Below are 16,107 nucleotides of genomic sequence, written 5' to 3'. Positions count from 1 at the left end.
CTCTTCCTGCCCTTGCTGGAGATCTTTCTCCCTCTTAAGATTTCTTCCTGGGGGACACAACGCTGGTTCTTTTTTCTTCTGCATCTGAACCTCGGTAGGCTCGGCGCTGCTTCAGCTGACGCTAGAATTAGCTCCCCTCCGCAGTTCCACATCAGGCAGGGTTTCTACCGCTTTGACATCTGCCCAACCCTGCAGGGGCTCTCTGCTCTAGACCCACCGCTATTCACTACGCCTGCGCGCGCTGTAAAAAGAAGTGGGCATCAGGTCAGTTGTCTCTGTTCTGTCCGTCCTGCAGCCCTTCCTCCATTTCTGCCCCTCAGGAGCACTCCGAGCCCCGGGTTGAGAGTATCCCACCCCCAGAGTGGGCCGTGGCGATGTCCCAGTCGGTTTCGATCTGACAAGTGTCTCAATCTCTGGTCCAGGTCTTAGAGCGGTTACCCCAGCTATCTGCAGCCACCTGTGCACCGACCGCCTCTCGCGGTGAGTCGCCAGCACCTAACCGCGACCCTCAGACGGACAAGCCGGGTAGGCGCTCTAGGAAGCGGGTCCTGTCTGGCTCTTCCAGTTCGCAGGGTCCCTCCGCTTCTCCCAGGCTACGCTCTTCGTCTCCATCCTCAACAGACGATCCTAGGTCAGACGATTCCCGATCTGACTCAGAAGCGGACAACATAGCTAGAACTCGGGATAAAGTAGATTGTCTCCAGCTATATTCCAAACTCTCAAAATAGAGGATAAGGCACCCCCTCAGGAATGCTCTGTTTCCTTTAAGAAAACGAGGCCCTCATCTCGAACCTTTCCTGATCACAGAGTTCGACACTTCCTTAGCCAATCATTGGCAACATCCTGAGAAACGTTTTTCAGGCCGCAAGTACTTAGATGTACTATAGCCCTTCGATGCGGATCTAGTCTCGAAATGGACCAAAGCTCCTGAGGTAGATCCACCAGTTTCTCGGATTTCCTCTAAGACGGTTCTTTCGCTTCCGGACGGAGCTTCTCTTAAAGATCCAACAGACAGGCAGATAGTTGTTGGCTAAGTCAATTTTTGAGGCATCCGGCGCCTCCCTCTGTCCTATCTTCGCCTCTGCTTGGGTGGCGAAGGTCATTTCGGCTTGGGCAAAAATTCTGTGCAAAGGCATTTCAGCGGCAGCTCCTCAGGACGAGCTGGCAGATTTAGCAGACCAAACTAATCATGAGGGCAAATACCTTTTGGCCGCCTCCTTGGACGCGGCTGGGTGCGTAGCAAGAGCTAAGAGCAACATAGTAGCCATACGCCGGATTCTTTGGTTGAAGTCGTGGAATGCGGACACCACCTCAAAGTCGCTCACCAGTCTGGCGTTTCATGGATCTAGGCTCTTTGGTGCCAAGCTAGATCAGATAATCTCAGATGCCACTGGTGGGAAGAGTACTTCCCTTCCTCAGTCCCGTCCTAAGAGGTTCTTTAACAGGAAGGCTTCTCGGCCGTTTAGGTCCTTTCGCCCGTTCTCTCCCGCAGAAGGCTCATCCCAGCAGGACCGACAGTCTGCTTCCAGAGACCGGAGAAAGCCTTCTTATAAACCCGCTCCCCACTGGAAATCCAGAGGTCAGCCCCCCAGGTCCTCGGGCTCCCGATCTGGCAGATTTTCAACTAAGTGACGGGGAACCCCCACCTGGAATTCTTGGACGCTTCCCTGGACGCTTGGGTCAGGGAAATCATCACATCCGGATTCAAAATTGAATTTTCTCTCCCCCCCCCCCCCCCCCCCAAACAGTCGCTTCTTCCTATCTCGATCCCCAAGACAGCAGTCCCAGATTCCAGGGTTCCTTCAGGCCGTCTCCTCCCTCCTTTCCGCCGGGGTCATCGTTCCCGTTCCTGCAAACGAATGGTTTTCAGGGTTCTACTCGAATCTCTTCGTAGTCCCGAAAAAGGACAGCTCCCTTCGTCCAATTTTGGACCTCAAGTTGCTCAACCGCCACGTGAGAGTCCTCCACTTCAAGATGGAGTCTCTGCGTTCGGTAATAGCCTCAATGGAACCTGGAGAGTTTCTCTGCTCTGTGGACATACAGGATGCCTATCTCCACATTCCCATTTGTTTGCGACATCAGAGATACCTCCGCTTTGCGATTCAGGACAATCACTATCAGTTCACGGCCCTTCCCTTCGGCCTAGCCTCCACTCCCCGCGTCTTTACGAAGGTGATGGCATCAGTCATGGCCATCCTTCGATCCAGGGGGATTCTTATCATTCCTTAGCTGGACGATCTCCTGATCAAGGGCTCGTCCCACCAAGACTGTCTCCAGAGTCTTCAGATAACCCTGGATGCCCTCGGACGCCTCAGATGGATGGTCAACAAGAAGTCCATCCTGCGCCCTACCCAGCGTCTGACTTTTTTGGGCATGGAATGCGACACGAATCTAGCCCGGGTTTTTCTACCGAGGGACAAGTTTTCATCCCTTTGCAAGGGGATCCAGTCCCTAAAACGCTCGATCATGTCCCTTCGGTCCTGCATGAGGGTCCTAGGGAAAATGATAGCTTCCATGGAAGCAGTGCCCTTCGCACAATTCCACTATCACCCTCTCCAACTGTTCCTCCTGTCAGTCTGGGACAAGACCTCGTTTTCTCTGGACCGCCCCATTCTCCTTCCGCTCGGAGTCAGACAGTCGCTGACTTGGTGGACATTGCCGGCCTCAGTTCTCCACGGAAGGTCTTTTCTTCCGCCTCAGTGGCAGGTCATCACCACCGATGCCAGTCTCCTAGGTTGGGGGGCGGTTTACCATCAGAAAACGGCTCAAGGGCACTGGAACGCCCAGGAGACTCTTGTGCCCATCAACCTTCTGGAAATCAGAGCAATCTTCCTTGCTCTCCTTCGTTGGCAGCATCTCCTCGTAGGCAAACCAGTCCGCATTCAGTCAAACAACGCCACGGCCGTGGCGTACATAAACCACCAGGGCGGTACTCACAGCAGGCAGGTAATGTCAGAAGTGGCGAAGATACTGCGTTGGGCAGAGCGTCACGTTCCGGCGATCTCCGCCGTCCACATTCCAGGGGTGGAAAATTGGGCAGCCGACTTAAGTTGCCAGGGTCTAGTGTCAGGCGAATGGTCCCTTCATCCCACAGTCTTCAGTCAGATATGCCAGCGTTGGGGCACCCCGGACGTCGCTCTCATGGCATCTAGGATGAACAAAGTTCCTCACTTGTAGCCAGGTCCAGGGATCCTCTAGCCGTCGGTTGCGACGCCCTAGTAATTCCGTGGTCCCAGTTCCAACTGCCCTACCTATTTCTCCCCCCCTTGCCCTAATCCCAAGAGTGGTCAAAAAGAAAGTCAGAGGGCATCCTAGTGGCTCCAGACTGGCCAAGACGTCCTTGGTACGCGGAGTTGGTGAACATGCTTGCGGACGTCCCCTGGAGGCTTTCAGACTGTCCAGATCTTCTCACAAGGCCCCCTTTACCATCAGAATTCTCAGTCTCTGAGTTTAACGGCATGGCCGTTGAGGCCGCAATTCTGAGAGAATCAGGGCTTTCCAGCCAGGTCATTCAAACCATGATCAAGACTAGGAAGCCAGCCTCCTCCCGCATTTACCATAGGTACTGGAAGGCGTTTTTCCGTTGGTGCGATGATGACTATCTTTTTCCGTTGTCATTCTCCATTCCATCCATACTTGGTTTCCTCCAATCCGGTTTGGATGCGGGCCTGTCCCTCAGTACCCTCAAAGGCCAGATGTCTGCCCTGGCAATCCTCTTCCAGAAGGATCTGGCTTCTTTACCGCAGGTGAAGACCTTTCTCCAAGGAGTCGCCCATGTGACTCCCCCTCATCCCTCTCCGATAGATCCGTGGGATCTCAATCTTGTTCTTGGCGCTCTCCAAAAGGCGCCGTTCGAACCAATACAGGACATTGTGAAAAGAAAAGAAAAAACAATCCAGCTCACCGTACTGCCCTGCCGGCAGAATCCAAATCCTTGTGCACGGACTTGACCAGGCAGTCAATCAACAATGAAAAAGAAAAAAAAAAATTTCCCTTTTAAATTATATATGTTATTTATGTTGTATTGTCTACATTGACTGGTGTTGTTTTTTTTTTCCTCTTTGTTTGGCTCTCCTACCATTACCATATTGGGAGCTGCTTTGGAGCAGTCCACACATGTGTTTCTGATTTTTGCAGGTGGGAGAATCCAATAAAAGGAAGTTGGTTACATTTAATGTCAGAACATCATTAAGACCTGAGGCGTCGAAACACGTTGTTCTGCAGTCATCCGACTAGTATGCTGTACCTGCTGGAATTTTAATATGCATTGGCACAATAAAATGGATTTTTAATTTTCCATTTCTCGCGCTGGAATTTTTCATTTTCAATACAGGACATTCCTCTGTCCCTTCTTTCATGGAAGGTGGCTTTTCTAATCGCCATTACATCCATCAGGAGAGTTTCTGAGCTGGCGGCTTTATCCTGTCGTTCCCCGTACCTTATCCTTCACCAAGATAAGGTCGTTCTCAGGCCAGTTCCTTCCTTCCTTCCTTCCTTCCGTGGTATCCCCCTTTCACATTAACGAAGATATCGCTCTTCCATCGTTTTGTCCTGCGCCAGCTCATCCTCTGGAAAAGTCGCTCCACAAACTGGACGTAGTGAGAGCCTTGCATGTCTACCTTGCCAGGACCGCTTCTTTTAGCCAATCCGATTCCCTGCTTGTCATCTCTGAAGGTCGCCGGAAAGGGCTTCCGGCGTCCAAATCCGCAGTTGCTCGCTGGATTCGTTCTACCATCCTGGAAGTCTACCGACTTCAGGAAAAACGGCCCCCTCCGGGAGTGAGAGCCCACTCCACCCGGGCTGTAGGGGCTTCTTGGGCTGTGCGACATCAGGCTTCGACCTTGCAACTTTGCAGAGCTGCGACCTGGTCGTCTTTGCACACTTTTGCGAGGTTCTACAGGGTTCATACCCAGGCCTCGTCCGATGCAGCTGTTGGTAGGAAGGTTCTGCAGGCGGCGGTCGCACATCGGCCGACCTAAGCCCTTCCTTCTTTCGTTCCTTTATGGCTGTTACCACCCTCGGGACTGCTTTGGAACTTCCCATGGTAATGTGTCCCCCAATAAGGCGATAAAGAGAGGGATTTTGGGTTCTTACCGTAAAATCTTTCTTGGAGCCTTCATTGGGGGACACAGCACCCTCCCTGTTTAAGTTGTACCGTGTTGGGTCTTCGAGTCCCTTGTTGGGTTGGTACATATGTTCATAGTTTTTGGTTGCTTCTCCTACTTGCTTTCTCACCAACTGAGGTACTTGGTGCCTCTCAGTGGGTGTATACTGCCGAGGAGCTAATTTTCTTGTTTTGCATAGTGTCAGCCTCTTAGCAGCAGCATAAACCCATGGTAATCGGTGTCCCCCAATGTAGGCTCCAAGAAAGAGATTTTACAGTAAGAACCCAAAATCAGGGCTGTGGAGTTGGTGCTCATTTTGGTGGAGTTGGAGTCGGTATAAAATGGACCGACTCCTAAAATATATAATAAATTGGGTACAGTAATTCAATGCAGGATGTGATGAATATTTTTTCATAGGAGTTTGGGAAAGTTATGAAATGTCCTATAAATGGCTGTTATATTCCTGATCTAAGGCTACATTCACACACAGCGTTTTTCCTGTGTTTTTTGAGGATACGTTTTTCAGCTGCAAAAGCTGATCATCTTTTTAAAAAACTGCATCACCTGAAAGGTTTTTGAGCTCATAGATAATGTTTTCAATAGCAAGAGCAGATTAGAAATCTGCTCTATCTATCCATTTATCCATAGCTGTCTATCCATATCGTATCTGTACCAAAAAGAATGAAAACCGGGTAGTACACCAATATATATTCTGTTCTATCTAAATATCTTGATTATTGGATCATAAAAATGATTAAATGTCTGAGGTTCACATTGTACTACAATAAATTTTTCACTTAAATATAAGCAATATGTGTCGGAGTCGTGGAGTTGGAGTCGGAGTCGGTGTAAGGGAAATTGAGGAGTCGGAGTCGCAGGTTTGGCTTACAGACTCCACAGCCCTGCCCAAAATCCCTCTTTTCCACCACATATGGGGTATTGGTGTACTCGAGAGAAATTGAACAAATTGTACTGTCCATTTTCTCCTGTTACCCTTGTATAAATGGTAAATTTGGGGCAAAATCCAAATTTTTTTGCAGGAAAAAGTGCTATTTTTATATTTTGCTTTAATTCCCCTGAAGCACCTAAAGGGTTAATAAACGTCTTGACTGTGCTATTGACCATTTTGAGGGGTGCAGTTTTTTTTTGTTTTTTAAATTGGGAGTCTTTTGGGTATTTTCTGTCATAGACCCCTTAGACTACGTTCACACGTAGCGGAACTCTCGCAGAAATTACCGCGGGAAAATCGCATTTTAAATTCCCGCGATTTTCCCACCGAAAAACTAGCATTTTGCAAGCGTTATTAGCTTGCAGAATTGCTAGCGTTTTCCAAGTGATCTGTAGTATCGCTTGGAGAACTGAGTGACAGGTTGGTCACACTCGACAAACCTAGTGTTTGACGAGTGTGACCAACTTTTTACAATTGAGGCTGCCTATGCGGCATCAATAGTAAAAGGATGTTAAAAACAAAAAAGAAAGCTCTTGCCTTCCGGCGTCCCACGCAGCCTTCCCGCCTCTCTCCACGCTCGCGAGAATGGGCGTCATCGCTCGCAAAGGATTACTGGGACCGGGAGCGTGGAGAGAGGCGGGAAGGCTGTGCGGGACGTCGGAAGGTGAGAATAACAATATATTTTATTCTATTTTTTTACAGGGATATGGTACCCAGAGCCCTGAGGACAGTCTCCTCTCCTCTGGACCACGGGTACCATCCGCAAATGTTCTGCTTACTTTTCGCATGGTGTGCACAGCCACATGCGGAAAGTAAGCAGAACAATGCATTCCTATGGGTGCGGGATCACCGCGATTCCGCTAAATTAATGAGCATGCTGCGTCTTTTTACCGCGAAGCGGTTCCGCCGCAGTAAAAACCACAGCATTGCGGAATCCCATAGGAAGGCATGGGATGCTTATTTTTCACGGCAAAATCGCACGGTTAAAACCGCCACGTGTGAGCATAGCCTTAGTTACTTCAAATGTTATGTGGTCCATACAAAAATTGGGTTTGTAAATTTTGTTCCGAAATTGCTTATTGACTTTTAACCCTTAACTTCCTAACAAAATCAATTGTTTAAAAGTGATGTAAAGTAGACGTGGCGAATATAGCTCTCTGGTTTAGGGGCATAAAAATAAAAAGTGTGCAAATTTTTGCCAAAACTCTGATATTTGCACAAATAAATGAGAGAAATGTGTGTCTAAATTTACCACTAACAAAGTACAATACTCTGGAACATGTCAAAGAATCCCACTAATTCTGAAATTGCTTTTTCAGAGTTATGACCTCAAAGTGACAGTGGTTGTCAGAATTGTAAAACTTGGCCTGTTCATGAAGGTGAAAACAGGCTCTGGAGTCAAGAGGTTAATGATGTAGCAGACTTTTTTTTTTTTTTCCTTTTTCTGCACACCTTTTGATTTATAACCTGGAGACTTCAAATTCCGTTATTTTGTAGCTTTGCACTCATCTGCACAATAAACGTGTTTGTTTTTAAGGGTAGCTTGTCATATCTTCATCAGACTTATGGATACAGGTGATGCCTAATGTGTCTCATCCCCCCCCTCATGATCTTACCACATAGGCCGCCCGTATTTCCTCATCCAATCTGCAAACATATACAGGGCGGCCTATGTGTTTGCCACACTGCTGCACCTTGTGCTACCACAGACTTTTTGAAGCCTGTGCCATCACTTCTGATCACTGCTGCTGAAGACTTTTCTGATTCCTTCCTCATCCCTGATTTTTTTTTTTTTCTTTTTTTTTTTTTTTTCTTTCTCCCCCATCCACCCCCTTTCTGCCGAGCATTAATTACTTTTTTTTTTGGGTGCATCTTGTTTCCTCAGTGCGCTGTCAGTCAGTGACTGTTCATGCAAAGGGTGTGGCATGCACGAACTACGTCACCGCACCCTTTGACCTGAACATCACAGGCAGAGGACAGAGCGGCGCGCGGCGGTGGACCGGGGTCAGGTGAATATCACATATACTTACCCCCTCCTGGCACGGTCTCTGCAGCCCCGCTTCTCCGGTCTCAGGCAGCTCTTCCTCCTTTCAGCGGTCACGTGGTACTGCTCATTAAAGTCATGAATATGTGCATATTCATGACTTTAATGAGTGGTACCATGTGACCGCTGAAGGAAGGAGCCTGAGACCGTGGGAGAAGCGGGGGGGGGGGCTGCAGAGACCGCGCTGGGGGAGGTAAGTATGATAACCCGAGAGGGGGACTTTGAGCCCAAAAAAAGGGCTGAAAATCTCAGCTTATACGTGAGTATATAAGGTAGTTCTTTTTAACTTTATTTATTTACCACAGGACAACTCCTTTAATATTGTATCCGAAGTTGATTCATCTGGAAAATAAATCTTGTGTACAGAAAAACAAGCTACATCAACGGAAAAAATTCTGCCCTTGTTAATGCAGGAGTGTATTAAAAAAATCTGCGTGTGCAATTCAAAGGATATAATTTGTACAAATTTTTTTTTTTTTTTTTTTTTTTTTTTTCCTGCTGTATCTGTATGGGCTCTGGATCTCCCACTTACCGTAATTGAATAAGATGACTGCAAAATTTTCTGCTACAAATCTGCATATGAATATACCTCAAATTGTCTGTAATATACTGAACCAGGCTGCTGATCAAAGAGCATTAACAAATGTCCTAATTCTTTTAATTTAGGATAATTGGGATGATGAGGAGGAAGCAGAAAATAAACAACCTGAGAAAATAGGTAAGAAATGTATGAAAGCCACACAAACGTGCTATGATCCAGTATATGTAGGCATTTATGATTTAGTGTGGAACGATCAGTTTCTGGTACATGAATTTGTCCCGTTATTAGACTCCGGCACGGTGGCATTTCACAAGTGAGCAAGGCGATCTTCTGGCAGAAGATGTAGTGCTGATAAAATCTTTCCCTTTTTTTTTTATTTTATTTTTTTTTTGGACCCAGCAACTGCCTCTGTGTGCAGTGATCCGTGATGGACTCCAGGTTTTAGGGTGTGTGTGTGTGTGTTTTTGGGTTTTTTTTTTTTTTTTCTCTTACCAGACATTAGGCTTTCAGCATCTCAGGCCACTGGCTTGATTTAAGTACCAGGTCCACATGCTGTAAGTATACAGAGTGCAGCCCTTCATCAGACGGAGGTGTAGACCACACGTTGTTGTACATGGTGTAACTCTTATATTGTAGCATGATCCATTTTAACTTATTCTGAGTTGATTGCACTACTTTTGCTGTCAAATTCATGCACCTTTGTGAATTATTAGCTTAAATGTATGGGATGCTATTAAAAGAAATCGGGTGTCAGTCTTCCCACAACAGCTGACTTTTCTGAGCTCCTATATGTTAATGAATGTGAATTACTTGATGTAAATGCTTTCTAATGTTTTAGCTATATAAAGATTAAACATTTGCTTGCTCAGATCTTGTGTAGTAAAGTAGATTTTTCTTTACCTACCCCAGTAGAACAGAAAGTTCCTGAGAAGAAAAAATTGCTGGAAAAAATAAAAGAAAAAGAGAAACTTTCTAAAAATAAACAAGAAGAAATTAAAAAGCGGGTAAGTAATGGTGAGCCCTTCTATGTGATGTGGATGCGCCATGTTGATTGCTCACGGATTGATTATTTTTGGTATACAGTTGGAGCAGCCTGAAGAACCTGTACATCTATCACCAGAGGAGCAAATGGCAGAAAAACTTCGACTAAAAAAATTGCAAGAAGATGCGGATCTAGAGTTAGCAAAAGAAGCTTTTGGTGAGGCATTTTGACTTTCTACAGAATGAAAGGGGAATTTGGGGAATGATTGAACCAAAAGAGAAACACTGCTCTCTTCACTTTGCGCCCTTTGTAACTTTGTGCTGAATTCACATTGCACTTTTTTTGCACGTTCTTGTGTCTGAATCTGCAAAATGGATTCAAGCATATGCGCCAACATGGCCATAGGCTATATTGGTGCCGACAGTGAACATGCGCCCTGCCATTCATAGTTTTCAGGCTTATAGGCCTACTGGAGACGGACACCCAGACGCAGTCTGTCTGAGTGCCCACTTCCAGTAGGCGTATACGCGCGAAAAGTATGCAGGGCGCACGTTCACTGTCGGCAGTATTTATTGGTCTATGGCCTCGGGGGTTTGGACGCAGGCCTCGGGGGTTTGGACGCAGGCCCAAGAAGTTGGGGGGGGGGGGGGGGTGTAATGTGAAAGCGCCCTTAGTAACTCTGTTACCGGTGACTTGTTGGTTGATACAATGTCCTATTTCTATTCATACAGGTGTAGTTAGTATTACTGGGATTGATGCCATGAATCCGTCATCACGAGAGGATTTCATAGAATTTGGCAAGCTGCTGAAGGAGAAAATCACACAATATGAGAAATCACTTTATTACCCCATCTTATTAGAAACACTTGTGCGAGATATTTGTATCTCATGTGAGTAATGACCATAATATTTTTTCCATATTGCGTGTGTAGGTGAACAAATTGAAAACAATCACTGCCGTTTATTGTGCAGTCAAAAGTGCCTTCAATTACTTTTCCTGTCTTATATAAATTAGGAAAAAGGGAAATTTACTTGTCAGAACAAAATTTTATGCCTTTCTTTCTTGTGCAATACTGGTCCTTTTTACAGCTTCACACACCTGAAGAATATAAGATTAATGTCTAGATATTCGATCATCATAAAATAAGCTATGACTAAAGTGTATTGGTTTTGAAGATCTATGCTTGTAGCTACTTGTGTTCTCAACAGTAGCTGTGCCACCTTGTTGTGACACTGTTTGGTCTGCTGCTAATGACTAAACACATGATTAGCTGTAACACAGGCAATCCCCACATGTGATGAGGATGTCTAAAAACCACAAATCATGCAGCCACAGAGACTCAAACATGGTATATAAGAACTCCCAGATGCTTGGATAACACCCGACCGTGCTCGGATATGACGTTATCCAAGCATGTTCACTAACTTCCTGTATGGTCTGTATACAGCTCTTGTTTTTAAGCTTTTATATATTTTGTCTTAAAATTTTGTACTTTCTGTAATTTGTGGTTAGAGGACTAAATTTCTCTGCATAGAATTTATTCATTACAGCACGATCCTTCGTGTTACTTCTCAGGGCATTTTTTTTTTTTTTCTGCTTTCAGTTTTTTACATATCTGAGCTTTTGGAATAATCAGACTGGGCAAGCCCTTCAATATCATTTGGGATTACTTGGAATCAGTGGCAATCAGTACAACCCATTTTAAGCAAGGGATGTGCACACCATTAACAAATGCCATTGTGTCCGTTTATTGCCTTTCACCACAGCACGTACTTAATGGCTGTGTTTGAAGTCATGGAAAGGATGCGCCTTATACTATGAAATCAATGCAGATATGTTCTGTAAGAAGCATGGGAGAAAAAAATGGGGATGTTTGACCTGGAAGATGCCTTTTTTTGCTTCTTGTCTTTTAGTGGAGCTAGATGACCTGAAGAAGGTATCAAATTCCTTAACAGTTCTCTGCAGTGAAAAACAGAAGCAAGAGAAGGTGAGGCCTAGGGATCACTGAATTAAACAGTTTTTGTGCAAGTTTCCTTGTTCTAAAAAGATAAGACCTCTTGAAATGTTTTACCTCTTTGCTCTTCCTCTGCCATTTTACTACAACTTAAAGTCACAAATTAGAGCAGAAACCTACTCCAGAACCTGATATTCTTCATCCATAAAACCGTACAGGGCTTTATATATTTTGTACATGGAAACTTCTAGCACCAACATGTCGTCATAGCAGGCACTCAGAAATAGTATGAACTTACCATTTTCTTTTTTTCTCCCTTGTTAGCAAAATAAAGCTAAAAAGAAGAAAAAAGGAGTGGTTCCTGGAGGCGGTCTGAAGGCTAACATGAAGAATGATCTGGCTGATTATGGCGGCGTAGATGACGAATATGGCAGAGAGTTTGAGGATTTCATGTGACACTCGTTAAATGCTCACGACTCTGAATGTGAGTGTCCTCTCCCCTCTCCAGGACTCTGCCAAATGCTACAGTCAAAGAATCTACACCCTTCACCCTGCCTGGTCAGGATGGGTGAATCTGGATACAAATGGGTTAAACCCACATTACACCCTACATACTTGCTCATGCACTATATTTCCTGGCCTGTGATATCTCCCACTCTGCTTGTGGCATACATGTACTATTGTTCCATGTTACAAACAGAGTGGTATGTGCTTCCCACCCAATCTCCTCCACACATGAGGGGCAATGCCTTTTTATAAGCAGTGCTGGTCTACTAGTCAGCATCTTCTCTATGAATCTTTGCATTTATGGCACTGATTACTTCTGTCCCCATTAGGTTTTACATGGCAGATTCTGAGCCCTGTACCAAGCTCTGACTTGTGCTGAAACTCGCACTTGATGCAGTTCAGTGCTTTTTTCATATGTTTAAAATAAAGACTTAAAACCACATGGAATTATCTTGAACTCTACTACCATGAACATGCGGGGAACCACAGATGCCTCCAATTCTGGGGTCATGCATTGGCCCTTGAAGAGAGAGACTTATGCTACCATTGTGAATCTGCGTGCCACATGTGCTGCCCATGTTGAGAGGTCAGAAATTGGTGGGTGTTTTTAACTTTTTTTTTTTTTTTAAACCTTTTTTGGGGTGGCTTGATATTTATTTAGTAGTCGAATGTTGCAGTGGTTTCCAGATTGGTTAGATGCTTTCAGACTCTCGCTCAGAGGTGCAGGGTCAGACCCTTTCTCAAATTCTGCTCACTTACCGGATGACGCTTTGCAAGCAGGTCCTTTCACGGGAGAATTGTTATATTAACAATGAGACTGCAATGTTTGTTTTATAAGACAACTAATTTAATAAATTCATCCTTGTGACAAGGTGGCTGCTGTACTTTCTGGTGCAGATACTGGGTGATGATGACTTCCTAAAGTTGGCACTGTAGCCAAAAGCAATGAAAAATGTAACACTAAAATGTTGGGGGTTAATGTATTTTGAATTGAGGATTGTTTTTAATGGTGGGTATTAGTGATGAGTGAATGTACTTAGGTGCTAACTGAGTGTCTTTCGGTGTGCTCAAAGTATGTTCAAGTCCCTGCGGTTGCAGGTCTCATGGGTGTTTGGAATAGAATTAGAATGTAGGAAAAGGTTGCAATACAAACATGGTGGCAGTTTATGGGGTTGGGGAATTAGGTAACGGACAAGTTCCCTTTTAACACCTTGGTCGAATGATGTAATAGGACGTCGCATTTTTGACACCAGCTGTTTAACCACTCAAGTGCCACTTTTTAATCACTAACATCAGCTTTTAAATGCAATTGGTGCTCACGTGTATCGGCTCCCATTGACCACTGGGTTGTAAAGGCAGCTAGGGTCCTGCTAAAGGCCTCTACAACTGCGATTCTTATCCTTTATAGCTCAACATGTTGGCTTTTTCAGGCTCAAGTCCCCCAAAAGTGCTGAAAAATAGATTTTTTTTTTTATTTTATTTTTATTTTTTTTGAGCAAATTTTGCTTTCACTGCTTGGGAAGGACTGAAACATCTGATGGATAGACATTCTCTCTTTTGGAAGGAATGAAGATTGTTTTCATCTTTGAGTCTACAAGAATCCTGAAGAAAACTTTCCTGTGCAAAGGAGACAAGTTTGACTTCTTGAAATTTAGGATTTATCCTGGACTTTATTTGGTGAGAATTCAGAGAACTTGCAGTTTACTGAAAATCATCCAAATAGATTGTGATATTTGGAATTCAATGACTTCCACCATAAATTTTGTAAAAAAGTCTTGGGAATCAACAGATACTAACCGTAAGGCAACAAACTGAGTGATTAATGTGACCTTCATATCTCGAATAAGTGGTAGATTAGTGGGTGAAAAGTACACATCTTTTAAATCTATTGAGGCTGGAACAGTGGTTCTTCAATTAAAACATTTTTTTTTTTTTTTTCCCTATAATTTTATCTCTGGGATTTGATCACACTGGACCAAAGACGAGTCTTCCTTCAAAGGGAATGGAGTAGAGTTTGATAAGACAGCTGCTTTAGGCACTGACTGCTAAGGTTTCAAGGAGTAGAAGCCTCCCATGTTTTATCAAATCGGACCATTAGTTTTTTTTCTTGCCAATAGATCATGTAGGGGGGTATACTGCCTTCAGATTGTAGGGAAGTTTAAATTTACTACCAGAAAATCAACTTTGGCCCTCAAAATTGTATCTCCCTCCTTTTAAAGGGAACGTGGTCTTTATTCGGTCGTCCATGACAGCACCACCTGAGAGAGGGGATCCACCCTCCAGGAACAGGAAATCCTACAGATACATAAGGGGTGGCACCTCTCCCATGCATCAGTTGGTTTCCTGTTCCTGGAGGACAGGATTCCCTACAGATCATGCCATCATGGATGAAGGAATCCCCAGGCCGGCTGTCCGACTCGGGTAGTGGGGGGGGGTCTCCTACCTCGGGCAGTGTGGAGTCCCCTGGAAGCACCATGGTGGCCTGGGTAGGGTTCCACGTCAGTGTGCGGGGCAGGTGGGAGTGGGGTCCGGCGGATGCCCGTCTCCTGCGCCGGCGGGTATGTATCCTCCCCCCGGTCCTTGGTCCTGCTAGTGCGGTCTCCCCTCGTCCGGGCCGCAGTTGGGGGCGTGCGGCTGTGCCTCGGTGGCGTGCGGGGAGTGCTGTGTGGGGTCGGGCGCCGCCGTTGCACTGGTGGCCTGCGCGTCCCCTCAGACCGGAAGTGAAGTGGGGGGCGGGGCCGGTAGCGCCGGACCGAAAGTCTGATGCTGGCTTTCTCCCCCGGCGCTTGGGGGTAAGTACCTATGGAAGGCGGGGCAGGAATCGGCCCCTGGCCATGACACCTGTGAACCTGGGTTGCCGGGGGGGAAGGAAAGGGCACAGAAGCACTGCAGAGCGGCTTCAGCTCAGGTGCAGGAATGGACGAGCCGGAGGCTCCTGTGGCCCAGCTGGACCGAGAGCAGGAACGTATCTGAGAGGTCCCAAACCAGCTCCCAGCAAAAGAAAAAGTGAACTGGACAATCCGGCCATAGAAGTTCCCCCAGGGCGAGGGTAGGAGATCTTTGTGAATGTGCCCTAATGCAGTGTTCTCCTTATGTTTTCCTCTTATAGGGGAAGAAATGCGCTGACAAGGCAAAAAACAGGGAATGCGCCCTTTGCAAATGCCCCTTGCCAGATGCCTACCCTAAAAGGCTGTGCCAGTCATGCATACGGCAAAAAAAAAAGGGGGGGGGGGGGGTCCTAGTCCCAAGTCCCAAAAAATTACCAGGCATACTTCCTTACTCTATCCCCCCTCCTGTAGGTGGTGGAAGAAACCCCTGACTTTGCTACAAGTCTAAGGGAAATTGTCAGGATGGAGGTTAAAGCCCTAAAATCTGTACCCCAGGGGGAGTCGTCTAGGAGGAGAAAGAGAGCAAGTTTCTCAGGGTCAGGCTCTTCAGCTGACCCTACAGGAAGTGAAGACTCCTCAGAGCCCTCCACCTCCGCATCTGCGTCCTCTTCAGAGGAAGATGCCAGTCGTTTATGCCTAGGTCTGGAACAAGTGGACAAACTAGTCAGGGCTACCGTGGGGGTAACGGACACAAAACCAGAACGGTCAGCGCAGGACCTAATGTTCGGTGGTTTACACCCCAGGAAATGTAAGTCGTTCCCGTTAAACGACAAGGTCCAAAATTTGATTAATAGGGAATGGAGGAAACCAGAAAGTAAAGGCTCCCTTCGACCAGCTTTTAAACAGCGATATCCCTTTGAGGACCCCGTGGTAAATAAATGGGACAAAGCCCCAAAATTGGATGCAGCAGTGGCTAAGGCGTCCAAAAAATCCGCTATCCCCTTTGATGACATGGTCTCTTTAAAGGATCCGCTGTATAAAAAGGCAGACTCCTACTTGAAAGACACATGGGAAATGTCAGCTGGTGCCCTGAGACCGGCAGTAGCAGCTACCTGCACAGCCAGATCTATGATGGTCTGGCTGGACCAGCTGGAAACGCAGTTAGATTCCCTCGAGGCTCTGTCCTCCATATTGAA

At 46.0% G+C, this 16,107-nt stretch overlaps 1 protein-coding gene across 2 annotated transcripts in view; it reads left to right on the top strand.

Annotated features, from left to right (window-relative positions):
- Positions 1 to 12,954, top strand: part of EIF3J (eukaryotic translation initiation factor 3 subunit J) — a 36,194-nt gene extending 23,240 nt beyond the window's left edge. The window contains exons 3-8 of one of the 2 annotated variants that reach the window (XM_073568990.1): positions 8,765 to 8,816; positions 9,552 to 9,643; positions 9,723 to 9,837; positions 10,353 to 10,511; positions 11,536 to 11,609; positions 11,901 to 12,954. In XM_073568990.1, the coding sequence (XP_073425091.1) occupies positions 8,765 to 8,816; positions 9,552 to 9,643; positions 9,723 to 9,837; positions 10,353 to 10,511; positions 11,536 to 11,609; positions 11,901 to 12,032 (624 nt within the window). In that variant the 3' untranslated portion in view covers positions 12,033 to 12,954. Of the gene's footprint in view, positions 1 to 8,764; positions 8,817 to 9,548; positions 9,644 to 9,722; positions 9,838 to 10,352; positions 10,512 to 11,535; positions 11,610 to 11,900 lie in introns of both variants that reach the window. The other variant, XM_073568989.1, reaches the window with a different exon arrangement.
- The last annotated feature ends 3,153 nt before the right edge of the window (positions 12,955 to 16,107 follow it).

The sequence above is a fragment of the Dendrobates tinctorius genome, unplaced genomic scaffold (assembly GCF_039654945.1).
Source record: "Dendrobates tinctorius isolate UK_male_01 unplaced genomic scaffold, ASM3965494v1 ptg000022l, whole genome shotgun sequence".
In the NCBI taxonomy this organism is placed as follows: Eukaryota; Metazoa; Chordata; class Amphibia; order Anura; family Dendrobatidae; genus Dendrobates; species Dendrobates tinctorius.
This window is presented reverse-complemented; position numbering and strand designations above follow the sequence as displayed.